The sequence below is a fragment of the Pezoporus flaviventris genome, unplaced genomic scaffold (assembly GCF_033815535.1).
Source record: "Pezoporus flaviventris isolate CSIRO_AGI_PZ_B2104156 unplaced genomic scaffold, CSIRO_AGI_Pfla_v1 ptg000006l, whole genome shotgun sequence".
Classification (NCBI taxonomy): Eukaryota; Metazoa; Chordata; class Aves; order Psittaciformes; family Psittacidae; genus Pezoporus; species Pezoporus flaviventris.
The window spans coordinates 1446169-1472524 of NW_026892554.1; the positions used below are offsets into that span (position 1 = coordinate 1446169).

Below are 26356 nucleotides of genomic sequence, written 5' to 3' on the forward strand. Positions count from 1 at the left end.
TTTTGTCCCCTTTCCCCAGAATTCCTGGATACCAGCAGTCAATACTGTTCTGCATTGCCCTCAATGACCATCCTCCAGCTATGCTGCAGGTGGGGAAGTTAAGGGTGACAAGAAGGATGATTTAAGAACAGAATTATCTCTTTCCAGTTACTGTATCTACATACACAGAAGTGACTGAAGAAGATGCTACCCCCAACATGAAGGCAGGCTTTGTCTAGATGCAGCAGGGACAAACAAGACCCCAGCAGATCTACAAAGGAGTATTATGAGCCACAATAAAAACAATCATTTTGGCAAACACTCAGCTGCCCAGCAATTGTACAGACACAGAACACAGGATTTCACACGAGGCTGATGCTTAATGCAGAGGAGCCCTTCGTCTGAAGCTGGTGTTAATGTAAGGCTGCAGTATTCATGTTAAAAAAAGAAACCATCCATACCAACACAGGAACTGCAGCTGAAATCACCTCATTGGCCAAACTGCAGTTACATTAAGTAGGTTCTAAAGCTGGATCAGAAAATACCTGGACGATGATCATAGAGCAGCACATGAAAACCTAACTCAGGCTCAGCCATCACTGAAGGGCTCCTACAGCGAGTGTTCCAGTGCGTTAGGTTTTGGCCCAGGATTCTGGATCAGCTTCAAACCTGTGTTCAGAACTTCCCTTGCAGACAGTTAACAGCAGATCACTTTGAGCAATGGAGAAACTGGATAAGTATGTGAACCACATACAAAAAAAAAGAATCAAACATTCACTATAGTGATCACCATTAGTCACAATAGGAACTTCTTTGTACTTCAGATTTAAAAAGCAGCACGTACAGATACGAACAGAGGATGTTTTGATGTTCCAAGTGGGGATTGAGCAGGGATCCTACAGAGCAGCTTCCCGCCAGTGCAAGCAGGGCTCAGAGCACTTGCTGTGCTCAGGACTCCGACAAGCCAGCGTTCCATACACAGAGGCATTTCTGATCAATGGGATCTATAACAGTTCAACAGCTTTATTCACAGAAACACTTAACAAAAACTCCTCAACTAAGACCAAGGAGTGCTTCATCAACATGTAAGTTTCCTCCTCTATTACAAAGGGGGATCCTCAGTTAAACGGCATGATCATGTCCAGTTTTAAAGCTGATTCACTTTCTTTTGTATCCTAAAAGTATCAGTCCAGTGACCAGATTTTTCTGTTCCTGTTTAAGAAAAGCTTTAGTTTGCAAAAGCATCACTTAACATTTATTTGTGGAACATTTCCATTCCTTTTTAGCTCTCCGAACAGCTCTTGAGGCTTCCCAACTCCTTGTGACACAAGCAGCATGCACATGAATGAGGCAGAGGGGAAACCAACAGGTTAAAACATTTAATGTCGAGTCTGAACTTCGAGTAAGTTCCCCCCAACCCTTTGGAGGGGGGCACTTTATACAATTCCATACCATTAGAACACACAACACGCTCTTTCATCCGAGGAAACAAAGGAAAAAGTATCTCCACATCCTCAGAAACTTTAACTGCTATGTTGGCTACTTAACAGACACTGTTTCCATGATAAAAGTTCTTTTCCAAAGGTCTTCACCAGTGCCATGAACACAAACTTCCAGCCCAAACCTTCCTTTGGGAAGCCTCAGCCCAGGGGCCACCTTTGTTCACACCTGCGAAGGAGAATTTAAAGCAGAGCTAAAGTAAAAGTCACCACGACCCAAAGTCCTAAACACTTCATAAAGTTTATACCCTAGAAGTACTGCAATAAGCTCCGTTATGTTGTAACCAGTGCCACAGAGCAATAAATGGAGTTACTTGCTCACGCCACAGACACAACCAAACCGAACGGCTCTAATAGAGAAATCATGAGGCCCCAAACCATCACAGAAGCATTAACCTGTTGCAAAATACTGGTGGCTCTGTACTAGAAGCTCCGCTTTTTACCTTAAGCTGGATCCAGCTTGACCTTTCTCCCAGCTCTCAGCAGAGCTTGTGCTTAGCTGTCAATCACTTTCATCACAGTTTATCCGCTGTCAAGGCAGGTGAAAGAAGCATCTCCATCCTGCCCTGCAAAACAGTTGGACAAGGCAGTTTTCCAGCAATCCCCACCTTTGTGGATATCGACAAACGGCTCTGAGGGGCTTTTACAGCCACCTGAGGCAAAACCAAGGGTAACAAGCGCACCAAAACCAAGGGGGCAAGCAGGAATCTCACTGAGCAAACGAAAGCACCTGTGCACCCGACGAAACCGGTCCCCTATGCTTGCTAAAGCCAGCTGCAAATACGTGGAGACAAGAAGCACGGGGGAACCGTGGCGCAGATACCTGGCGCAGAGAGCAAGCCCTGCCAGGACATCCCCGCCACCTCATTCACAAGCCTGCTTGGCAGAAGACGCAGGAAACCGACCCAGCTATTGCCACCCAGGCCCCGTCCCACCGCCTCACCCGACACCAGCCGTGCTCAGCGGCAAGCGCGCCAAGCAAACACCCTCAGAGCGGCTACAAACGGCTCCAAAGCCGCTTCCCAGGCAGGGAACGCAGCGACTCGGGACTCCTCTGGCCCAGCGCCTCCCTGGGCCCCCTCTCGCTGCCCTCAGCACGCCGCTAACCCGAAAAGGCCGCTCCAAGCAGCAATACCCCGCGCGGACCGAGCTCACCCGCACCGCCCGCACCCTTACCCGGTACCGCACCCGGCCCGCCCGCGGGGAAGCCGCTGAGGGCCCGCTGGAGAGGCCCGGCCCGGCCTCGCCTCCCCTCACGGCCGCTAAGGAGATCGGCGCCCCACCTCCCGCCCGCCGCCCCGCCCCGCCGGCGGCCCCCGCGCCATTGCTCCGCGCTCCGCCGCCCCGCTCCGCACCTTTCCCTCCCTCCTGGCTGCTCGCCCCTGTGCCCGGGCTGCCTCCGGCTCTAAGCGCCGCTCCCCGCCCCGCGCCCCGGCGCCTCCCCCGGGGTCCGACCGGGCGCGGAGGGGGAGCGGCGGCAGAGCGAACCCCAGCCCCAGCGCGGAGGAGCCGTCGCCGCCGCCGCTCCTTCCCCATCAGCCACCAGCACGGAATGATCCTCCGCTCCCAGCCGGGCTGTCCCCCTGGCCGCTTTCGCCGCTCCCCTATTGGCTTCCACCTCCCCTCGCCCGCCCCTATTGGCTCCGGCTTCGCGGTGCGGCGCGGCGATTGGCTGTTGGCGGTGTCAATCAGCGCGGAGCCCCCGGGAGCGCCCGCCTCCGCAGTTATCAGGTTAGTGTTCGCCGCGGTGCTGGGGCTCGGGATTCCGAGCGGAGCTGGGTGAGCCCTCAAAGTCCCTCACCGCGGCGTCGGGGGGGGTCTGCATCGGTGTCACTGCGAGCGGAGCCGGGGACCGCCAGCCGCGGACATGGACATGAAGAAAAGGATCCACTTAGAGCTGCGGAACAGGACGCCCTCAGATGTAAGCAACGCAAAAATAATGATAATAATAATCATGATAATAATAAAAACCCATCCCGCGTTTATTTTTATTATCTTATTTTTGTTGGTAAGGGGTGCGCATCCCAACCCCTCGAGGGGGAAACCGCTGCTGCCCTTGAGGTGCTTACCTGTGCGCGGAGGGGATGGGGGGCTCACCCCGATTCGGGGTGCCCCGAGCGCGTTAAGGTCTAAAGGAGGGATGTTGGGGAGCAGCGGCTGCTCCTGACCCCCCCTCCCCTTAAACCGAGCGCGATGCCCGAGGAGGGGGGGGGCGGGCGGGCGGAGGGGGGGGGGGGGGGGAAGGTCTGCCGGGCGTTTAAATAAAATAAGTTGGTGGCTCCTCTCTCTCGTGTTTAGTTGGCAAATATTTGTGCTGGGTGCTGGGCAGGGAGAGGCCGGCGGGGGCTGCGAGCGAGTTGGAAACGGTTTAGTTTAAAGTGCGTCTTCGTTTCTTTGCAGTGATCAGGCAGGAGAGACTGGGGAGCCATATTTGTAACTTTGTAGTCCTCATGAACGCGCCCTTTCTCTCTCTCTTCCCTCTTTTCCCTCTCTCCAGATGCTGAGAAGATAAAAGGAAAAGAATTTTTAAGGCAATGCTCGGCGGGGTTGGGTTGGTCTTTTTTTTAAGGGGGGGGGGGGGGGCAGCGATCGGGAATCGCCGCCGGTAGCGCGAGCGTTGAATTAATAATAATAATAATAAATTCTGGCACGAAATACACGCACTCTCCACCCCCTCCATCCCCACACACGCACAAAAAGGCTGGATGTGTGCGTGTGCGTGTTTTTCTCTTCTTCCCCCCCCCTCCTTCTCTTCCCTTTTCCTCCGTTTCCCCCCCCCCCCCCCCCGTTTCCCCTGGGGCCGGACTTCAGGTTGTTGTTCCGCGTGTGGCGGAATAAACGAGAGAGCGAGAAAAACTTTGTCAGGACAAAAAAAATTAATAACACAATGTTAATGATCATAATTCAACCCCGCCGCGATGGAGCTGGTGGCGGAGGTGGGGGGGGGGGGACGGACGACAGAGCGGAGCAGGCGCGGCCCCCAACCCGCCTGGCGGGGCTCGAACCCGGGTCGCCAGGGCAGCGGGGCCGCCGCCGCCGCCAGGCCCTTGCATAATGGCCGTGGAGGGCGAGGTGCGCCTCGGGCCCCGCCGCGGAAGGGGAAAGGGGAAGAAGGGGGGGAACGTACCTCTCTGGGGGTAGGGCGGAGGCGAGGCGGCGGGACGCGGCCCCGCGGGTTGCCGGTGGCCGAGCGCGGTGTCCGGGGGACAAAGGCGGGCAGGCCGAGGTACCCTGCGCTTTAAAGTTTAAAAACTCCTGGGCCAGGAGGAGGAGGACGGGAGAAGGAAAGGGGAGGAGGGCTCCCGCCACCGCCGCGGCACAGGCCGCCGTCCCCGGCGGGCCGTGAGGCTGAGCCCCGGCCGGTGGCTGGGGCGCGGGGGGCACACTGAGGCCGCCCCGCCGGGCCGCCGCTGGCCCCGCGCTGCCAGCGCCACACCGCAAGTAGGACGCGGCGCCATGTTTTTTGCCTCCCCCCCTCCTCCCCTCGCTTCCCTCTTCCTCCTCCTCCTCCTCCTCCTCAGCCGCAGCGAGGGAACGGCCGGGCGCTGGCTTCGGAGCCGTGAGGGGAGCCCCATCCCGGCCGCCTCCCTCCCTCCCTCCCGCCCGGTGTGGCTGTGCCCGCGGGTGTGTGGAGGTGCGACATGGGCGGAGGGGGCCTCCCCTTCGGCGCTGCGGGCGGACGGGCGGGCGCCCTCTCCGACATGACTGCCAGCCGCCGGGGCTGCCATTTTGTCGCCGAGCGCGGGGCGGGAGGAGGCTTGTGACGGCCGCGGCGGGACGAGCCAGGAGGGTAAAAAAAGGCGCCTCCCCCCCCCCCCCCCCCCAATTGTCATTTTTAATTATTATTATTTTTAATTATTTTTTGGATTTCATTCCGCGGGGGCCGCTGTGGGAATGGGGGGGGGGAAGGTAAAGGCCGACCCCCCCCCATGCTGTGAGGACCGGGCCCCGATGGTGTGAGGTGCCCCCGGGCAGGGAGCGGGGAGAACGCCTTCTTCCTGGGCAGGGCCCTGCGGGAAGGGAGGTCTGTGCCTATGGAGCTCCTGGGTTTTAATTATCCTTATTTTTAATGATTTTTTAGGCCTTTTTTCTCTTTATTTCCGGTCGATTTTCCATCGTTCCTACTGCTGGAGGCTTATTTAGCGTTTTAAACGCAGAGCTGCGGCTTGGAGACTTGATCCAAAGTGTGCTAGGTATAAACTACGCTTGGGTTTTGGTCTGGTTTTGCTGTGCTCTGTGTTAGGCCGTAGGAAGTTGCGAGCGCTGTGATCTGTGGGGGGTTCTGTCCCTCGGTCACTCGGCAATCGGCAGCAGTTCATTGTAACCTAAGGCTTATTGAACCTGTCACCACTTCTTACCTGCTGGCCTTTAACTCTGTCAGCAAGTCCTGTGTATCCTTCCTCCCGAGGTCATCTCCTCCCTTAGCCAAAGCTTTCTAGTCCCATCTGAAGGAGGGATAAAGATGCCAACTGGGAACAGTTCTGTTTAGAGCCATTAATTACAGATGTGCTCACGTGTGCCGGGGAGCATTACGTGCACGGTTTGAAGCCTTGTTTCTTTACAGTACCTTTTAAAATGAAATCCGGCTAAACCCACCGAAGGCTTTAGCTAAAAGACTTGGAACTGGGGGTTAGAAGCGAGCCTAATGCCGATGTCATTTACCTATGGATTTTAGGAAGTCTGTGGGCATGAACGGGATGGTGCTGTGAATTGTTTTCCCTGGTTGCTGCTTTGATAGGTAGGATCATTATGTTCAAACTCTGAAGCTCAATGTAAATAAATATCAGTGAAAATAACCATGAATATACTTGGTTTGGGAGTTCTACCCTGTATACGCTCCAGTTTTGTGGTACATCTGATATAGCCTCTTATCAGAGCATAGGGGATCATGACTTTTTGTAAATCAAAGATAATAGGATGTTGATAAGGCGGTGTGGTTCTTTCTGAGCGCAGATTGGTCTGTTAGAGCTTGGTCTGCCTCATACACTTCTTGTGTGGTGCTGTGCAGCTGAGCTGGCTGCTTTGAGCGCTTAAGTCATCCTGAAAGGTTACGTGTTGGCTAATAAAACATAATATAAATGTCCTGAAGTGGGTTATAGCGGATTGATTCTCCCTCCATTTTTATATGAGTTCAGCGTTGGTGAGAGCTCTGGGGTTTTGATGCTTGAAATCTGGTTTTCTGTGTGTTGTACAGCCAGAGTTGAGGTTGTGCGTCTGCTTTGTGCCCAGAAATTTCAACCTTTTATCCCATCAGCCTTTGTCACTCTGCTTACCTTATCAATGTGGTTTTTCTAATTATAATTAACTGCCTGCTGGAAATGGGTCAGATACAGTTATTTCCCATGGGTTTCTTTCAGAACCAGCAGCCTGTGGTGGTAGAACCTCTGGCCTTGTGGGGGGGGGGGGGGCTCTCCTGGGTTTATTTGTGGCCATTCTTGTTCATCCCCTTCGTAAACTCATTAGTAAAATGCAAAGACTGTGGAACAGGTTCAGGACTGAGACTCTTAACCCTGGGACACAGAGATGGGCTTTTGACATTGTGCCCCACACTCATCTTCTCTGGTTTACAGCAACTCCCTGGTTCATTTGGACTGAGGATTTAGTCCTTCATCAGCTCAAAACTGTGGCAGTGGTAAAATACTGATGGTAACAGTGAGAGTTTCCTACAGTTCTGACTGTTGCACTTTCAAACTTACTTGTCAGTCTGATTTCTCACTGGGCTTCTGGAGATTTTAACACTGAGGGGAAATGGGATGTGAACATCTATACTCATGAAGATTATAAATAAAAAGGCTTTTTTCCTCAAGCGAGTTCCTTGTTGTGATACTTGTGAGAGCTGTAAAGAGTTTAAAACCTGCATTTATAAAATACTCTGGTCTTGTATATGGGTGCAGATACAGACTCTTTAACTTTGCTCAGTCTGAGCAACCTCAAAATGGGAGGAGATGTGAACAAAGTGGGATAGGTTGTGTCTGGGGTGCCATGAGATCAGCACGTACAGCCTCTGCGGCGTGTGCGGGTTACCGTGGGGTTTTGCAGACTTGCATCACTTAACTGCTGATTGAGCTGCCAGCAGGGCAGAGATGGCCCAAGAAGTAGCTGTCCCCTTTGGAAACTTCCTAAGTTTGTGCAACAGCTGCTTTTCAGGGTGCTGAGTTTTCAGATTCAAGTGTCTGTAATGAGTATCCGGATGGATGGGTGGATGGATGTTAGTCTTGGAGGGACTGCAGCCTGCAGTATCAGGCTGGTGATGTGTGAGCTGTCCTCACTGCGTTTCAGACCAGTTTCAGAGCTGACTGCTGGGCTGACCAGGCAAATTCTCTTCTCTTAACCTGGACTAAGTTTTAAGCATATTAAAGGAGCTGTGAGCATAGAATTGAAAACCAGTGGGACTAGAAGTCATTGCCTCATTTTCCCACTTCTCTGTGATGCTGCTCAAAAGTAGCAAGGGTAGATTTTCATTTATTTAACCCTCATCTCTTGAGCATTCTCCTTTAAGCAGCACTATGTAAAGTACAGTCACAGTTACCAAATCTGCTGTATGATTCAGGTGCGTGTCCAGCTCTGGCTTGATGAAAGTGCATGAAGAGAAACAGCAGGTTTGGCTGATGTAACTGTGTTGTAGGCCATCAAGAAACACATCTCCTGAAGAAAGACAGGTTTTTGTCCTGCCCACTAAGTGAAACAAGTTGTTGAAACAAGGGGAAAAAAGAAAGCTTCTTAGTACACACCTTCCAGGGTTAAGCCTAGCTGTTATAATCCACAGCTAGCTAGGATTTGAGTGTTCTATATCAATAAATAGAATATACCTTTCCACTGTTCTGCTCTAAAGGTACACCAAAAACTCCTGAGTGTTTCAAGGTACCATTAATCATGTGCAGGGATTTAGGACTTTAAAAATATCTTTATTTATTGCTGTATTTAAAAGAGCTTTTTGTCTGTGTCAGTGGTGCATCTTTAAGTGTACACTGAATGATGGCATGAGTATCGGTGGCTGCTCTCTTAAATTTTTACATCCCATGAGGCTGATGTTGGCTGAATCTTCCCATTTCATTCATTCTACGGATTACTCCCCCCGTCCTCCTACTGGTACAGGTACAATTGGAGAAGCCTGAAAATTAAGAACTGGACCTGTGAAAGGGGCATGGGTGCTGCATCTTGAACGTTCTCTGAATGAATTAGAAGTCAGGGAAGGTTTAAGGGTTTTGGGGGTGGTTCTGGTTGGCACACCAGGATCCCAGGCACTGCTGGAATTCCTGTGCTGTGCCTGGGAGGGAGCAGGATTCGCCTGGGGTGCCAGGAAGGGAGGAAAAGAGGAAAAGGAAAGGAGGAAGGGAGGTCCTCTCCTCACCACCCACCGAGCCGGGCTTGCCATTTGCGGAACGCGTGACAGCTTTTCAGCAGTCCTGACTGACAAACAGCTCAGCTCCATGAACCGAGCCCTCTGTGTGTGCAGCGAGGTGCAAGTCTCAAGAGGGAATAGAGAGCAGTGATGGTTTTGTTGTGCTTCGGAGTGATGGGCGCTTCTCGGCTATTTGTGTGACACTGCTGGGCTTGTTCTGCATACAGTTTGTCCCTGTCTCCTCTCTTGCTATCCTTCAGACAAAACTGCTAGTAAATACATAGCCTGTAGTTTTTTATTACGTTGCTAAAATGAGTCCTGAAGCCCTTGTGTATGTAAGCATGACCTTTGAAATACTTCCAGCGAGGGGAAAAAAAAGCCACAGTGGTTTTCCTTTACACCACTGTGTAGAAGTTGTGCTCTCTGTGAGCACTCGTTTGTCCATCGACTTGGTCTAGTGAACTCTTTCCCTTCAAAGCCATAAAACCCCCTAGGAAAAGCTTATCTTTTCTCAAGTATGACTTGCCAATGCATTCCTCCAGCAGCTGACATCTTCAGGGACTGCTTTCTCTATTAAATATGCAGCTCTTAAAATTAGTCTTCATTTAAATGCAGTGTTCCTTTTTTATGTGTGTCTCTTTGTTGCTGAGGGCAATTCGGAGTACGTGCAGCCGAACAAACAGTGGCTCAGCTAAATGCTTCTAACAGAAGAGTTTCTGAATTAAAGGTGCAGTGGGATCTTATGTTTTGCTTCTGGTTTATTTAATAATAGCTGGCAGTGAATGAAGAGCACTTGGGATGTGGTATCAGACGCTCTGTTTGTCAAACACAGAGATAGCGAGACGTGGAGCTGAAGGGACCAGGCAGAGTCACTCTCCCCAGCCAGGAGCAGAGCGAGATGATACCAGTTGAAGGAAAGAGAAGCAAGTAACATTAATGTGAATATTAAAAAACACTTAATGCAAAGATCAAGCCATTTAATCAGATATTTCAACCAGAAATATTTGGAGTTCTTACAGAGTTATGCTGCTAACAGTAGAAACAAACCTGGAAAGTAGCTACATGCTTTTGAATGAAACAGCTTTCCCTGTCACTGGAGCGTGTTCTCCATTCGTTAATTACTGTGTTGCTTATGCATATGGCTGTACTGACCCTTGTAAATGTGTGAAAGTGTATTTGTGTGACTCACAGGGTTTCTTGATTGGGGGGATTCCTTGTTTGAGGAAGAATAATCTGCCTTTGTCTTTCTGGAAGTTCTTGAGTGCTGGAGATGCCTCATAATTAGATAAAAGGTGTAGCCAGAACTGCCAAGCCTCTTCACCCTTCTGCCACTCACGTGTTTCACTTGGACCTTTAATTTCTCATAGAACAGAGCAAAGGCACGTAAAATGAGTCGGAGCCATATGTAGTGCTCTCAGGGTTTATAGCTCTGCTATGTAAAATATAAGAGGGGAGTAAAAAATAAATGTATTGATATCGAGCCAGATTTTTTCTGAGCTGTGCAAGCAGTCCTTAAGCTGCCTCTGAACACAGAGCAGGTTTGACTTAAAGAAATAAATAAACAGCACACAACAGCAGTCAAACAAACAAAACAACTAATTTGCCATCTCTCCTCCCCTGCTCCTTTCCCTTTGCCGGGGTAGGGGTGATGCAGAGCCCACCATACACATATTGTGGCCAGGAGAAAGAGGACACCAACTGTGCTCATCCTTGTGGGAGGGAGCCCAGAGGGAGCCCAGCCTGAGGGGACTTTAAAAGGTGGCTTTAAACTGGTACTTTACTGCATCACTTTGAACTTGGGTACAGTGATTTAACAAGCTGCTTGAGCCCAAACTGTGACAGATGTCTGCAGACATGCCCCTGTTGTCACTGCATCGCAGTCCCTAAGCAAATGTTTTCACGCAAGTCCTTTATTGCACCCTGGGGTAAATCTGAGTTCCTTTATCATGTGATTGATGGATCAACTAAATTAAATACAAAGCTCTTGCTGGGATACAGACAGAGAGTAAACCTGTATGAGAACCGTGGCATTATAGTTCAGGGACAGCAGTAACAGGATCTGTGCGTAGTGGTGTTCGTAGTGAAAAATATGAGAGGCACCAAAACTGTATCAGTGCAATGCTGGAAGTTTAATTTTGGGCTTTAAAACCCTCTGATGAAGTGTTCAGAGGTATTGGGAGTTTTCAGGAAAGAGATGCAGAAGAGGAATTCTAATACGAAAGTTTGGGGTTGTATCATTTTGAGCAACCCTAGATGAATTTTGAGGTCCGGTAGTAGTTTCACGTGACCTTCTTGCAAGAATTTGGGAGTTCCAGCTTGGTTGAAGTGGTCTAAAATAGGCAAAAGAGATGGAAGTGGAGCAGGTCGCTGTTGACCCAGGCTGTGCTGGAAGCTGTTGTGTTCAGCACTTGTGAATTGCTCAGTATCAGAGAGGCCAGTGTGCTGGTGGAAGGGACACCTTTGTTCCAGGTGGGGAAAATCCTATAAACTTCAGCCTGTGGGGAATTCCCATAAACTGGGGCCTGAACTGCTTTGAAGTCCTGACAGGCGTTTGGCATTCAGCGACGCTTGGACATGGTATCCATGATGGTGGTAATGGAGCAGTGCTCACAATTACAAGGTAGACTTGCTAATCCCATCCTGTCCTCCCCAGCTGTCAGTCACTGCCCCTGCTAATGCAGTTCTCAAGTGCTCGGGCTGCTCTGCGTCTTGCCTGTACCTCGAGGGAAGTGTTTTGTGTTACGTGGCCATTTTTTGCTCACAGTTTCTCCCTGCCCCAAGATTGGCAGGTTCTTTGCTCAATGCAGTGATGACCAGAGCCTGTGCTAAATAGGTGGTCCTTAGCTATCTAGTTTAAGACATGTGCTGTAGGTTAAATCTCAGATACTTGTAATAAAGCCTAGAAAGGACTTAAAATCCCAAATCACAGATTGGTTTGGTAAGGAAAAAAACTTGCCTGCCTTTATTCTGGTTTGCTTTTTACTTGTGCATCTCAGGGGAGGAAGAAGATGTCAACTCTATTGGAATTTTCCCATCCCTATTAAATTGACTTCTCTCTGTGGACAGATCCTCATCCCGGAGCATCTTCACTGAGCTGCCCAGGAGGAGCAGCTGGGGACTGCTCCATGGAAGAGGAGTCCCCCGTGGCGTGGAGCCAGTGCAGTGGCTGCCACGGCACCTGCCTCTGACCCTGCCTGCCTGCGGGCAGCATGCCAGGGGTGGGAGAAAGCTGAAGAGCCCCTAAGGTGGGTCTGAGCTCATGTGCAGCAGCCCAGTAGCTGCTCTGATTTGAACAAGGGGGTTGTTAACGTGCTGCTTTCCACCAGGAGCTGGACCTCTGCCTGTGTTTGTATCACAGGGGGCTCTAACGTAGCTAGAGATCAGTCTTGAATGCAGGTGGCAAATGGCATATGGTGCTGTCTTTATTAAAAAATACATTAAAGTTCAGTTCCTCAAGTTGGTTACTTTCTCTTGATCATCTTAGAGCAGAAGTTGCTTTGTGTCTTTGAGGCTTCAGAGCAGCTTTGTTAGCCCAAGGTGTGAAATAGGGTTTGTCAAGCATTTGTTGGCCTAGTCACCTTCCAGATAGTATCTGACATGGAAATTCATGCAATACTACGTATCTCCTGCAGTAGTAACTTCAGGGGAAGCTTGTAGCATGAGGGTGGAGAACATCCTGTCCTTCCCATCACTGTGGATCTAAGCATGAGGGATGAGCTCCTGCAAGACTTGGGCTGTTACCTTAAGCTTTGTCAAACCCGTGCCTTCCCCAGCAAATGAGAACATTGTGACTGGAGGGCTGGCTTCTCTTAAACGTGCTTGAGCAAACTGAATGGCATAGAAACCTGAGGAGATCCATTTCTGCTCGGGGATCCCCAGATGTGCATGAGTACAGATCTAGAGTACGCCACAGGAACTCACACAACTCTTGGCAGTCTGGTTGCAGTAGACATCAGTGGTCATTCTTTCCTGTGGAGCAGTGCAAGGCTTTGCATGGACTGTGCAGGCTTTTGAGACCACAAAACCGCTGAAGACAGAGGCCAAATGTCTTGGAAGAAGTGTTTTGCATCTGGGAGAGAATAAAACTGACTCTGCTTTCAGAAGTCTTTTGGACTTTGCTTCCAGTTTCCACAACAGGCTTCCCTTGCCCTTCCCTCCTTCCGTTCCACAGCTCTGCCCTGTTCTAAGTGAGGTTTCCACTGGATTAAGAGGTCTGAAGGACTCCTACTTGTGCTCCTCTGGATCATTTGTTTGGGAGCTGTGCAAGACAAGAGTTGACACCCTCATCTTTACCTGCTTTTTTCAGTAAGAATGCCACATAGCGGGATATTCCTGTCCTTGGGGTACCATATGCAATGTGCACTTCAAAAGCATCTGGTCCATTGTGCTGGAAGTGAGATGTTGCAGCCTTTGCTGTTCTTGCTTTTAAAGCCTGCGGAATGGTATTTGTACTTGTAAATTTGCCTTTTATCTTTTAAAATCATATTCACAGCCATGTCCTTCTGTCACCTTGTTAAGCCTTCAGTTACAGGCTGGGATTTGGGAACTTAGTACCAAGGTCATAGATCTCCCTTCCCGTGGGTTGGAGGCTTTCTGAAGGAGAGACTTCGCCTTTCTACCTGTTAGGTTGGAAATGCAGATTTAAGGTTAAGGTGGTAAAATGTGTGGCTTAATAGTTGTCTGTGTGTAATTATGTTGTGTTGATTGTGCTTGTGTTGCTAACTGGAGAGTGCAGTCCCTTCAGGGAGGCAGGGGCAGGTGTGCCAGGAACTGTGCACAGTGAGCGAGACCCAGATGTCACCAGTGATGAATCCTAGGAAATCCAGTGGTTGCTTACCCATCCATGGTTGTTTGTCCTTACCCTAGGAACAGGTTGGAGTCTCTCAGTAGACCCCATGGCTATATTAAGGGTGTCATATATGCATTTGGGAACGCAGCTTAGTGCAGTAACCGTAGTAGGAAGCGCGGATAAGAGTCTGTGGTTATCAAGGAGGCAGTAATGTAGAGTGTGATGTCGTGGAGGTCGTGAAGAGATGCCCGGGATGCTGTAATCCACAGTAACAGTGCAGTGTGTGCTAAGAGAGAAGTGATGTCATGTGCTGAAAGTGTCTGGGACCATCAGAAATAGAACCGGGGATGACCACAGCAGAGCGGGTCCAGGGCACATGGTCTGAAGAGTGTGTTGGAGAAGCAGCAACCTCCTTGCTTACGTGTGGCTGCTGAAAGCAGGGCTGATACCAGCAAACCACAGAGCAACACTCGAGCAAGAGCAGGAGGCAACCAGAAAGCACCTGTTCTGGCAGATGGCACCCAGCAAACCAAGGGGGGAACAGGGGCAGCAGAGCCATGGGCCACCCCAGGGGTACAGAGAACCAGGCAGAGGGCAGGCTGGGTGAGGAACACTCAGCAGTTGAAGCTGAACAATCCCTACCCCGGCACCTGGTGGTGCCTTATCACAAGTGCTGTTGAAGACAAGGGTATGTGCTATGGGAACCAACCTGGCAACCTGGGTGGTAGGTTTCCTGCTAGATGTTCCCCTGCAGGTGCCTTCATGGCTATTTAGGTGAGTATTGAGGTGTTTGCAGTGGTGTGTTGCCTGTGGTTTGTTGCTCCTCCAGTGTTCCTCACTAAACAGCAAGTTTTGGGGAAGATAAGTATGGGTTACATGGTTGTACTAGCACTTACATTGGTACTTGCTCCAGTTAGTGCTTTGATTTGCTTATGTGTTGTGGTATAGGCAGTGATAAGGGTAACAGAGTTGTATCTTGTCTTTGATGCAGCTAAGCACAGATTAGCTGAGGACACTTACTCCCTTAGCTTCTCTCTCCACATGTGTTCTGATTGTCCTCCCTAATTCTGACTACTCATCTACGTGTCTATAGTATTAGAGGCTGCAGTGTGATGCAACTGAATTGGTTCAGACCAGCAGAGGCTTGCTCATCTCCTTCAGGTATACAACAGGACTCAAAGGGTGCTCGCCCAGGCTGCTTGCATCAGGCAAAAGTTTGTTCTGTGTTTTGGTGACAGAAGATGAGAAAAGAGATGTAAAAACTGTCGTCTTACTGGGTGTTTTCAGGGAAGCTCAGTAGATGTTTGGAGAGTGATTCAGGAGCTGGAATTTTCCTTAAGATTACAAAGACTTCTGAAAAACAAACAAGGAATAGGATTTTAGTCCTTCTGTCATACTTCTGTGGCAGTGAGCTGGTTTAGATGGAATGTAGCTTTACTAAGGTCACCTTTCCACTTCTCCCTCTCTGTATACTGACGCAGTTATGTGCTCGCTGTCAGGGCTGTAGTGTGCCTGGATGAGGCCCAACATCCTCACAAGGGGGGCTAAGGTTGGAGAAGAGACCTCTGTGCAGCAGCCAGCCTGTTGGAAAGGTGCCCTGTTAATAAGGGGGGCAACAACACTGCCTCTCCAGATAGCTGCAAACCAGCAGGCCTTTGAGGAGGAGAAGGCAGGTCAGAGTGGAAGGGGAGGAAAGCAGGGTGCAGAGGACTTGCAGGCTGAGAGACTGTGGGTCATTTTAATACTTACAACAACTCTGTGAGCTGGTGTAGTTTGTACTGCTTGTACTGTGTGCAGGAGAATTGGGTTTGACGCGGCAGTGAGCGTGCACGTGGCAGTGAGTGGGGAAAAGGCCCATGCTCTGTTCATCCTCCTTTTGCACATGTATTTTCTATGGGATGCTTAAATCTAGAAGTTAAAGCCATCTTAATTTTGATTTTAGCTTTACTTTGTGTAATTGCATTCATTCAGAAGCAGTTCAGTGTGTTTAATACACCTCTAACCACATCAGCGCTGAAAGTATGTTGCTGTGGCTGAACGTGTGGAGCAATGGGAGCCTGTGCTCTGCTCCTTCCTAAATAAGCTCTTCAATTCTACCACTTGCAAACGTGGCCAGATTTATTCCATTATAGTTTCCCCATGGAGTCGTTCTGACTGTACCATTGCCCAGTATCTTGGTGCTGGGCACAGTGAAGAGAACATGGCAGTTCTGTATCAAAGTTTTCTGTAAAGCCTTTGACTGGGTTTAAACCACGACAGCCTTAAAAAGCAAACTAAAAGTAGAAGCAAATTAAGGTTTTTTTTTCTTACGCATCCATGGCTTTTTTCCAGCTCCCCCTTAAATCTCTACCCCTGAGGGAGCTGTGTCCAGTTCCCCCTTTGCCTCTCCTCCATCCTTGGGGAGGATGAAGGGATGGATGTCCCACCTCCTGGGGTACGAGCAGATGCACTTACTCTCTCGCTGTGAGGTTTAGGTGCTGCTTCACTCCGTGCCTTTGGTCTGCTGCATAGCTCAGGGCCAGTTCTGACTCCACGCTGTGCTGGCTGCTGCAGCTGCGAGCATTGTCCCTCCCTGAACTCCCTCCCGCCTTGCTTCATCTTCCTACGTGTGCTCTTGCAAACTTCCTTTGTGGAGATGATGGGGCAAAAAAAAGACCTTGTGCTCTGCACCAGCAGTAGCTTCCTGTATGGAGACCAGGCCCTTTCTGCAGAGAGCCTCTCCTGCAGCACAGGCTCCTTTGCCCTCCTTGCTCCGTGTCTGTAGGTGGGTGCTCGGATGAGCCGCCTCGCTGGGCAGGGATGATAACGGGGCAGGCAGGGCCGTGCTGTGCTGGTGAGGAGGGACACAGATAGAGGGGAAAGTAGCTGCTGGATGGGCTCAGTTTGGGGTGGTGCTTCTTGTATTTAACTTCTTTTTTGGCGGGAGCTCTGTGTTGTGAAGCAGATGACAGAGCAAACTGTTTGTCCCCACACTGATCTCGCTGGAGGATCCTGATACTTGAATACTGTTACAGGCAGGGGATACGTGTGTTTGCCTAGAGAATGGCTTTCCTGCTGTCTGCGTTTCAAAGCAAGAAGGCTTTATTGCAGTTTGATTGGTTTTTCTTTCTCTCCCTCACTGGAATAGATGTAATTGGGATCAGGAGCATTTGACTTGGTCTTTGAGTCCTTCTAACCAGCCTAAAATTCTTCAGGAAGACTATTGTGTAGTCATTCCCTATCAGAATTCTTCTAGGAAAATTGTGGAGTCTTGGAAAATGTATTTCCTGTCTAACGCTGATCCTCCTACTCAATGAATCACTTGTGCTCTCGTGTTGCTTTGGGCTCCCTTCCCTATTGACTTCAGTGCGGGGATTTAATTAGAAACCTAGGGATGTTGTTTGGAGCTAAAAAACTACACAGGATTCTTCTCTGTGCAGTGGGATTACACTCATAAAAAAAATTAAGAAAATTAAGTATTTGCATATTAACTCTCCATGGTGTGAAGAGCTGCTTCATGGTTCTGCATACGCCGCTCCTGCAGACTTCCTTTTATCCCGTCCCCAGTGTAAAGCAGCATTCCCTCCCTTTCCAATCCTGTAAACAGACCTTGTGCATGGGATGGAGTCTGTAGCACACACAGAAGGGTGGGTTTTCCTGGGAGAGATGTCAGAAAAAGCACAGAAACTGGAAGAGGGGAGATAGAGATTAGACATTAGACAGCTCTTCCCTGTGAGGGTGCTGAGGCGCTGGCACAGGGTGCCCAGAGAAGCTGGGGCTGCCCCATCCCTGGCAGTGTTCAAGGCCAGGTTGGACACAGGGGCTTGGAGCAAGCTGCTCCAGTGGAAGGGGTCCCTGCCCATGGCAGGGGTTGGGGCTGGATGAGCTTTAAGGTCCATTACAACACAGTCTATGGGTGTTCCCCACATGGGTGAGCCCTTCCTGTGGAGTCACAGCCCTCAGCGGCAGAGCTTCCCCAGAGACTCACATTAGCAGCTAAGGGGTTCAAATCCCGTAAGTCTGACCTAGCTTAGGGTGAAAAACAGCAGTTTTATTCAGGGTGGGGTGTATTTAGGGGCTCTTTTGCATCGATGCTGTTGTTCTGTGTCCGTTGAAGATCACACCTGCAAGAAGAGCGGTGCTCTGTTTAAAAACAACAAAAGCCTGTGTTTACTTGCTGGGGCTGTCAGCTTTGGCTGTCAGGCAGCTCCTCTGCTGCTCAGCCCCATGGGGGCATTATCTTCACCTCTCCCTTTGAGCCTCCCCACCGCAGCAGGGTGAGGGAGATAAGAGGTGCAGTGCTGCAGCAGAAGGATGCTCTCTGAACCTCCCTGCCAGCACCAGCTGACACATCCCTTGTAGTTCCCCAGGAAAGGAATTGCTTCTGTGAACATCTTTCCCTGTAGTGCCATCATTAAGCTGTCCTAACAGGAGGGCTTGAGGTCTGACTCCAGCAGGACCTGGTTTAGGATCACCAGTACAAGCTTCAGGTTTCGAGAGTGTGTGAGCGCACTCTTCACTCTTGAAAAGCTCAAGTAGTGTTTTACACTAAGAAAGAAGCTATTTTAACAACTGCTGATAGGTTGTAATAGGACCAGTTGTACAGAGTGTCAAAGTTGTAGGTGAGCTTAGAAATAAATAGATTGGTTTCATGTTCCTTAGGATACTCACTGCTTGCAATCACCAGAGACAGTGCTGCTTCTAACCACCACGTCGAGTAAGCCGGGATGAATGGGTTTGAACTGTTCATATCGTTGATAGAACAATAAAGGGTAGGCAGCTGTAGCAAAGCCCAATACCTGTGTTCCTGAAACACTGCTAAACCAGAATTCCTTTCAGTTTTACCTCATCTGTGTCATTCTTTGCTTGTGAGGGATATCTTTATCTTCCGTGCAGGACAGAACGTCTCATGTGTTGTTTGTGGTGTTGTCTTTGCAGGTTAAAGAACTCGTTCTTGACAACTGCAGGTCATACGAAGGCAAAATCGAAGGCCTTACAGATGAGTTTGAAGAGCTGGAATTCTTAAGTACAATCAACGTAGGCTTAACCTCAGTTGCAAACTTACCAAAGTTAAACAAACTTAAGAAGGTAAATACAGTGTCCTGTGTCATATCGCTCCCTCTTTGCACTGTACTGCATCTGTAAAGGTGCTGCTCATGTAAAAAGTGATGTAGCTGACCACGCTGCTTTGTGATCCATGTTTGCACTAAAAACTCAAGAGGTTTCTGTGCCTTTCAGCTCGAGTTAAGCGACAACAGAATCTCAGGAGGACTGGAAGTGTTGGCAGAAAAGTGTCCGAACCTCACACATCTAAATCTAAGCGGCAACAAAATAAAAGATCTCGGTACAATAGAACCTCTGGTAAGTTGATGCGATACAGAGTGGAACAAACCCCATTTTGTGATGAGTAGAGGCATTATGGGCTTGGAAAGCCCGCAGAAACTTGTGGTGGGGTGTCTTTGGGGCTTATCTCTCAGGCCAGGTTGCTGTGGGCTCAGCCTGCCCCGGGGCTCTCCCTCCGCCCTGCCCTGGGGCTGTGCCGGCAGCGAGCGGCTGCTTCCCTCTAGTGGCTGCCGGGACTGGGCTCTGCCCGTGGGTGCTGTGGGAATCACCACGGCTTTCCATGCTGATGTGGGCTGTGGGGCTGTCTCCACATGCTCTGCTTGAGCTTGGTGTGTTCTCCCTGGAGCGCTGGGTCAAAAATACCAGCCCATGTGCCTCCGTACTGGGCTTGCTTGCTGCAGCTGTGCAGAGGTTGCTGCTGGTTTCCATTACCTCTCCTCCTCATGGTCATTATACCTCTTATTTCAAGTGCTGAGATCAGGTTTGCCAGGTTGCAGTTCATTCCAATTGATGTCAAGTTCCAGAAAGCACCCAAGTGTCCGTTCTAGCGGTGCTGTTTTTGAGTTTGTGGTTTGTGTGCCCTTTGCTCTCTAGAAATGAAGAGGTTTGCTTCATGCTTATTTCCCAAATGCTTCCTTTTAAAATGTCTCAAGGAGCAGTTATCATCTTGGATCTCCTTTCCTGCAGCGGAAGGGGAGAACAGAGCTGTTAAAAGTCATGTAGCAAACAAATGAGAGAAAGGATTGTTGCTGCTCCCGGTTTCAGGCTTATTGTTTTCTTGCTGTCACTGTTGCTCTACATGCTAAACTCCAGAAGGGAGGTATTTCATAAGATCTGATACAAATTCTCAACTGCTTGTGCTTTTATTGTTAGTACTTTGGAGTTCTGTGGGCAATGCACACCATTTCCTACTCCTATTCAATTTCTTAGAATCCCAGACTGGTTTGGGTTGGAAGAGACCATAAAGCTCATCCAGTTTCAGCCCCCTGCCATGGGCAGGGACACCTTCCACTGGAGCAGATTGCTCCAAGCCCTCTCCAGCCCCAGTGATATTTCCAAACATCAGTCTTCTACCTGTGAGATACTAAACTTGAGAGAGAGCATTTTCCACTCTCAGGTACTGAAACAGCACTGGTCAGGCTTTGCACATTTCTGGTCCATGCCAGCTTAGCAGACAGAACCCCAAATGACCTTTTTATCATGGGAAGCTCTTGAGCACATGCACTCTGACTGCTGTTGCATTAGTTTTTGTAACCCTGAACTTGAGACTTCTCTCTCTTTGCAGAAGAAGCTAGAAAACCTGAAGAGTCTAGATCTTTTCAATTGCGAGGTAACCAACTTGAACGACTACAGAGAAAACGTGTTCAAGCTCCTCCCGCAACTCACATACCTCGATGGCTACGACCGGGATGACAAAGAGGCACCAGACTCTGATGCAGAGGGCTACGTGGAGGGCTTAGACGACGAGGAGGAAGATGAAGATGGTATGTGAATTGTGCTACTTAGTGTACGTAAGTTAAAAGATCAATATGCTGCCTAGTACATTTTGCTTCCAGCTCTGACTTGTTGGCAAGAAAAGGGTGTTCTCAGCAGCTCCTTCCTGACTGATGTAAAGGAGAAGTACCTCAGTGTCCTCTGAAGGAACCGAGGGGAAAGGAGATGGGCAGGGCCTGAAAGAGCTACTTTCTCAGTCTTATCTCTAGTGAAAGATCGGGATGACAAAGAAGCACCGGACTCTGATGCAGAGGGCTACGTGGAGGGCTTAGACGACGAGGAGGAAGATGAAGACGGTATGTGGATTTGTGCTGCTCGGTGTATGTAAGTTGAAAGATTGATACGCTGCCTGTGGTATGTTTTGCTTCCAGTTCTGACTTGCTGGCAGGAGAAGGGTGTTTTCAGCAGCTCCTTCCAACTGATGGAAGTATCTCAGTGTCCTCTGAAGGAACAGGGGGAAGGGAGATGGGCAGGGCGTCAAAGAGCTACTCAGTCTTATCTCTAGGCCATAGAAGAAAGGGCTCAGGAGGAGGAGTAAGACACTGAAAGAGTTCAGGGATCAGTAAACTCCAGGGGATGAGGGCATAAAGCAGAAATGGGTAGGAAAGGATGGTGTGCACACGCTGCAGTTTTCCAGGAACAGTACACTCAGGGAAGTGTGAGCAGTCATGGAGAGCCTGATGGAGAGGGGTAGGGTGGAGAGCCAGACTAGGCATGGGTAAAAGGGCTGAGTCAAGGAATTCAGTGAAGGAGCCAAGGCATTAGTAGGAGTCTGGAGCTGCTCTGTGGGGGCAAAATGAGCTACTTGAGATGAGGCAGAAGAGAGGAGAATGTACATGCTGCAGTCTGCCTGGGGCAGCTCTGTGAAAGGCACTAACAAAGGAGCAACTCTGTAGTGTTGGAAAACACACGGTGGGCCCCAGTGTGGTGCAGGTGCCATTGCAGCTCCCCGCAGACTGCCCTCGGAGGCACCATGTACCGGTCGGATGAGTTTCTGGCTGGGTTTGGGGAATTTGCTAGACTCTTCAAACCCAGCTGCACAGCAAAAGCAGAATAGCTGGACTTGCACTTTCCCCTCGAGTGCTGAGTGTGGGCTCTGGTGAGAGCAGCGAGTGCTGCAGCAGCGCCTGGCAGAGGCTGCCTTCAGCAGGGACAGGCTCTCATCACAGCGCAAGTCTGGGCCTGCTTTCAGATGCATGAAAAACCTCCAAAACACCATTCCTGCAGCTTGGAAATCACTTTCTGGTTTGTTGTTTTGGCTTAATCTGTTTCCCCTTGTAAAGAGATTGCAAACCCAGACGATGGGTGGTGTGTGACCCCTTTGTGTTGCTCTGGTGGTATAAAGGCGAGGGGGTGTCCCTTGGGGAGGGTTCCCAGTGCATGGTTGGCTTGTAAAGTTCTGCCTCATCCCTGGTGGGAGCAGATGGGCACTTACAGATGAAGAGCTGCATGAGTCCCACGGGCTCAGAAGTGCATGTTAGAAGTGGGAACAGCAGCAGCTGAAGCAGAAGCAGTCCTGAGGTGCCGTCACTTACTGTCAGGGCCCTGAGAGCCCTAAAGCAGCTCAGACTGCGGGTACAGCTGCCACACTACCCTGTCACTAGGCTAAAGAGGCCCAGGACCACGTTTAGCTCTGTCTAGCAGCTGGAGAGCTGCTTTAATTCTGTACTGCCCTTGAGCAGTGCTTTCAGTTTGCTCCCTGTGTCGATAGGAGCTCAGATCTCAGGTGGCAGTGTTGGGGGGGGGGAGGTAAACTTTAAATGTCTGAGTGGTTGATCTTGTCTGGCTACAGAAGAGGAGTATGACGATGACGCTCAGGTAGTAGAAGACGAAGAAGACGAGGAAGAAGAGGAGGAAGGAGAAGAGGAGGACGTGAGCGGAGAAGAGGAGGTAAGGATTTATGCAGTTAATAATGGGTGTGGAATGAGTATGCTCTAACTGGGAATAGCTGAGTAAGAAATGGTCCAAGTATTGGAGGCTTTCACTGCTCGAAGACTGTGTTTGCTTTTTAACTCAAGAAGCATGGCTGTGGGGGTGGCTTTGAGGCGTGCCTGTCTATGAGCCAGCTGCCATCTAGTGACCATTGACATGAAATCATCCTGTTTATTGAGGTGATGTCAAAAATACCATCAGGAACATCTGCAGGTCTGGTTTGTGGGGCCTTTGAAGGCTGGGGTTACAGACAAGAGAGTAGTACATGAATTACTGACCCTAGGCTCTCAGAGCAAGGTTTCTTCTTGGGTCTGTACCTTGGCATCCTTCAGGATGCTTAAATTCTTTGTGTGGTCCAGCTTTTGTTTGTAAGGTGTGCTGAGACTTTGCTGTTAGCACAGCCATTGGGATGGGGCTGAAATTTGACTGTAGGTGGTTGTATTACCTGTCCTTCAGCCAAACAGCCTTAGCTACGTGACTGATGCTCTGGAATGGTTGAAAGCCTCCTCCCAAAACCAACAGCAGCTCCTGAGGCTCTTGAGATACCTGGTTCTAGCTCTCTCCGAGAACAACACGTACCTTCTACAGACTGGTCATCAAACTCAGGACATCAGAACAAAGTCTGCAGCTACATAGCAGCATATATATACTTATAAAACCATTTTCTTGCTGCAGATTTGAAGCTAGAGGCAGCTGTGAGGGTCGCCTCTTTTTCTGCACTGAAACATCTGGAAGTGCATGGGAAGGGTCTGCCTTCTGTTTTTGTTTCAGGTTAAGATACTTCAAGGACTTTCTCTCTGTTGCAAAATGCTGTTGGATATTGCCAGATTGGGAGAGGACTTGCACTAAACCCAACTTTTTTAATCCTCTATTTTTTTTTCCAAATGCAGGAGGATGAAGAAGGCTACAACGACGGGGAGGTAGATGACGATGAAGACGAAGAAGAGCCCGGTATGGCAGCAGTTTTTACCTGAGATAAAATACTGGTTTAGAAAGTGAATTCCCCTTTTCTGTGCTCCTACTCTCTGAGAGCCAGGCAGCTGCCCCAGCAGGAGCCTGTTGAACCTGCTCAATTCCTCACCAGCGTGAGGGAGCCCTCGTCTAACTCCACTTGTGTTTTGTCTTCCAGATGAAGAACGGGGACAGAAGAGAAAACGAGAACCTGAAGACGAAGGAGATGAAGATGACTAAACTGAATAACCTATTTTGACAATTTCCTATTGTGATTTGACTGTTTCTACCCTGTATTTCCCCTCCCCACACCCCCAACCTTTATTCCCCCCCCCCCTTTTTTTTTCCCCCTTTTTATTTTCTGATTGTAATGTTGCTGTGGGAACGAGAGGGAGCAGCAGACTGGGTGGGCAAGGGAATAAAATACTATTTTTACTGGCACTCCTCCTCCTCTTCATTTGAAACCCTTTTCTTTTTGTCCCTCTCTTAGTCCCGGTAACTGCAATAGTAAGTATAAACCAAGTGGTAATTTGTTTCTTATTATCGGAGTGGATAGTTTGAGATCCTGAAAAGAGGAAAAAAGTAAGTGGAAGATCAGTGGATGAGAACCCCAAATGTACCTATTTGGAATAGCGTTGGTTCGTTGGGATTTTGCCACCGCTGCCAGTCACTAAATACATGGGAAGTATATTACTGGGGGATGCTGCAAATTGAGGCCCAGCATCATCCCCCCACAGCAACGGGGGTGAGAATGGCATCTGGATCAAGTGATTTCTTTGTTGCCTGTCCGTCAATGACTGCCATTTTCAGCCAACGCTTTCCCTGCTTTTGTAGGTACCTTTTCTTTTGCTGTTTGTAAATAGTGACCAAATGGTTTTTGGTTGGGGTTTGGTTGGGTTTTTTTTGGGGGAGGGGGGGTGTTCCTTTGGATCTGGTTTGTGGGGTGAATTTGCAATCCCTCCTCTTCCTCCCTGCCCTGTGTGTTGTGTTTTCCTTTCTGTTTATTTAGGGGTTGGGGGGGGTTCTTTTTCCTTTGGCTAGGGTATAGCCAAGACACTGAAAATGGCAGGCATTTAAATATATATATAAATATCTATAAAAAGTGTTCCTAATCCCTGAGTTACTAGTGAAATGAATCTGACAATTGTAATAAAACAAAATGTTTCAACCCTTTTCAATAAGGTGTGTACTATTTTGGTCTGTAATATATAACACCTATTCGATTTGAAGTGATGAGAAACTACTTCCACTTGTGCTATATACTTGGAGACTTTTTACAAACCTAAAGCCAGGAGGCAGTTCAGCATGTAGGGTAGGAGGTTTCTTTTCATACACTCAAGCACGAGATACTAATGCAAAGTTGTATTTTCTTACCTAGTGGAAGTCAGTAAAATGACTGAAAATGCCTAGTGAATGTACAGTTTTACTTTCATATCCCTCTTTAAAATAGCTTTAGAAGTGACTTGTATTTCCTAGTCAATATTTCATCTGTATAAATACATTTGCAACAGTTTTGGTTTATTTTTCTTTTGGTTGGTTGTTGGTTGGTTGTTTTTTTTTTTCCCAGAAGAGCCAAACTTTTGAGTTTTATGTCTGTTTGTCATTGATGAATTTCAATAAATCTTTTGATACAAGTTCTCTGTGGCTTATTTGACTAACCCGGGCCACTGGGAAGGATTCCTGTACCTTTGAACAAGGCATTTACAAAGCTATTCTGGTAAATTCCCGGCTGTTTTTAGTAGCTTGATGATACGTTTTGCTCCGTGAAAACTCCTCTTTGCCATGGTTGGGTGAAGCCGAGGGTGAGGTTGTGGCTTTAACGTAAGTAACTCCGTACCGTTTTTGGTGCACAACAGGGGTTTCTGCAGCATGATTAGTGCACTTAAACGTGTTCGTTTCTCCTGTTTAATCCTATCCCTGTTCATCCAGGCCCAGAAGAAAGGACTCCTGGTTTCCTTCGGTGCATGAGGTCTGGGTTAGTGTGTCTGGAAGACGAGGGCTGTCTGCTGTGACTTGCCACCAGTGCAGAGCTGTCTCCATGTTTTCCTCTCTGTGGATGAGCTGTGTATTAAAGGTGGGCAGCATAGCAAGCAGTGTGTTCTCTGTACTTACATAAGTTTCTATGCTGTGCAAGAGGATCATGTATTTCTTAACTGGGTCTCTTGTGTGGTGACAGGACACGGGGAACAGGCTTTGAACTGGCAGAGGGGAGACTGAGATTGGATACTGGGAGAAAGCTCTTCCCTGTGAGGGTGCTGAGGCGCTGGCACAGGGCGCCCAGAGAAGCTGTGGCTGCCCCATCCCTGGCAGTGCTCAAGGCCAGGTTGGACACAGGGGCTTGGAGCAAGCTGCTCCAGTGGAAGGGGTCCCTGCCCGTGGCAGGGGTTGGAACTGGAGGAGCTTTAAGGTCCCTTCCAACAAAAAGCATTCCAGGATTCTCCTGCAAAGCAAACAGCAGCCACCAGCCCTGTGTAAGGCAGGGGCAGGGCCAGCAGCCTTCCAGCTGCAGCCCAGACAGAGCCCTTGTGTCACTAAACCAGCTTGGCCGAAGATGCAGTTTGGCTCTATCCTGGGAAACTCAGTTTTCTGGGAAGTGCAGTTTGAAGATCTGTAGCTCTTAGAAGGCATCCGCAGGGACTGGAGCTGGCTTTTCCTGCACGATGAGCCTCTCCACATCCCAGAGACGTATCCATGCATGGTATTTGCTGCTTGTGAAGCAGAGTCCTGCTCCCTGTTCAGCTCTGCTGGAGCCCGAATCCACCTGAATGATGAGAGAGGGGGAAGAGGCATGGCAGGTACCTGATGAACAGCAAGGCTTTGACTCCTTGGGTTGGGAGAGGGGGAAACTGAGTCACTTCTGCTACTGAAAACAAACAGGAGGCTTGCCCAGTGTGGATCATTTCATAGTTATCCCATGTTTTGTAGCATGTAAGTACAGTCTTCTGCGGAGAACCAAGGGCTTGTTATCCTGAGCGCTCTGTTGCATACGTAAGCTCTGGCTGAAGGTACTTGGCAACTCGCAGCGATGCTTAGCAACTTCCCAACTCC

General features: G+C 49.3%; 1 protein-coding gene and 1 long non-coding RNA gene across 3 annotated transcripts; one reads left to right on the forward strand and one right to left on the reverse strand.

Moving 5' to 3' along the window:
* Positions 1 to 1344: 1344 nt before the first annotated feature.
* On the reverse strand, positions 1345 to 4900 carry LOC133265763 (uncharacterized). Of its 2 annotated transcripts, none has more exons than XR_009742100.1 (4): positions 4606 to 4900; positions 3548 to 3978; positions 1922 to 2039; positions 1345 to 1647 (listed from the first exon to the last, which is right to left on the reverse strand). It is a non-coding gene; the product is annotated as an uncharacterized LOC133265763 (long non-coding RNA). The 2 variants fall into 2 exon arrangements; XR_009742099.1 differs by having other exon boundaries at positions 1922 to 2044.
* On the forward strand, positions 3169 to 24942 carry ANP32A (acidic nuclear phosphoprotein 32 family member A). The gene is made up of 8 exons (XM_061446540.1): positions 3169 to 3399; positions 18527 to 18676; positions 18827 to 18949; positions 20217 to 20415; positions 20623 to 20721; positions 22218 to 22315; positions 23248 to 23308; positions 23487 to 24942. The coding sequence occupies exons 1-8, from the start codon at positions 3346 to 3348 to the stop codon at positions 23546 to 23548; spliced, it is 846 nt and encodes a 281-aa protein (XP_061302524.1). The 5' UTR covers positions 3169 to 3345; the 3' UTR covers positions 23549 to 24942.
* Positions 24943 to 26356: the final 1414 nt, after the last annotated feature.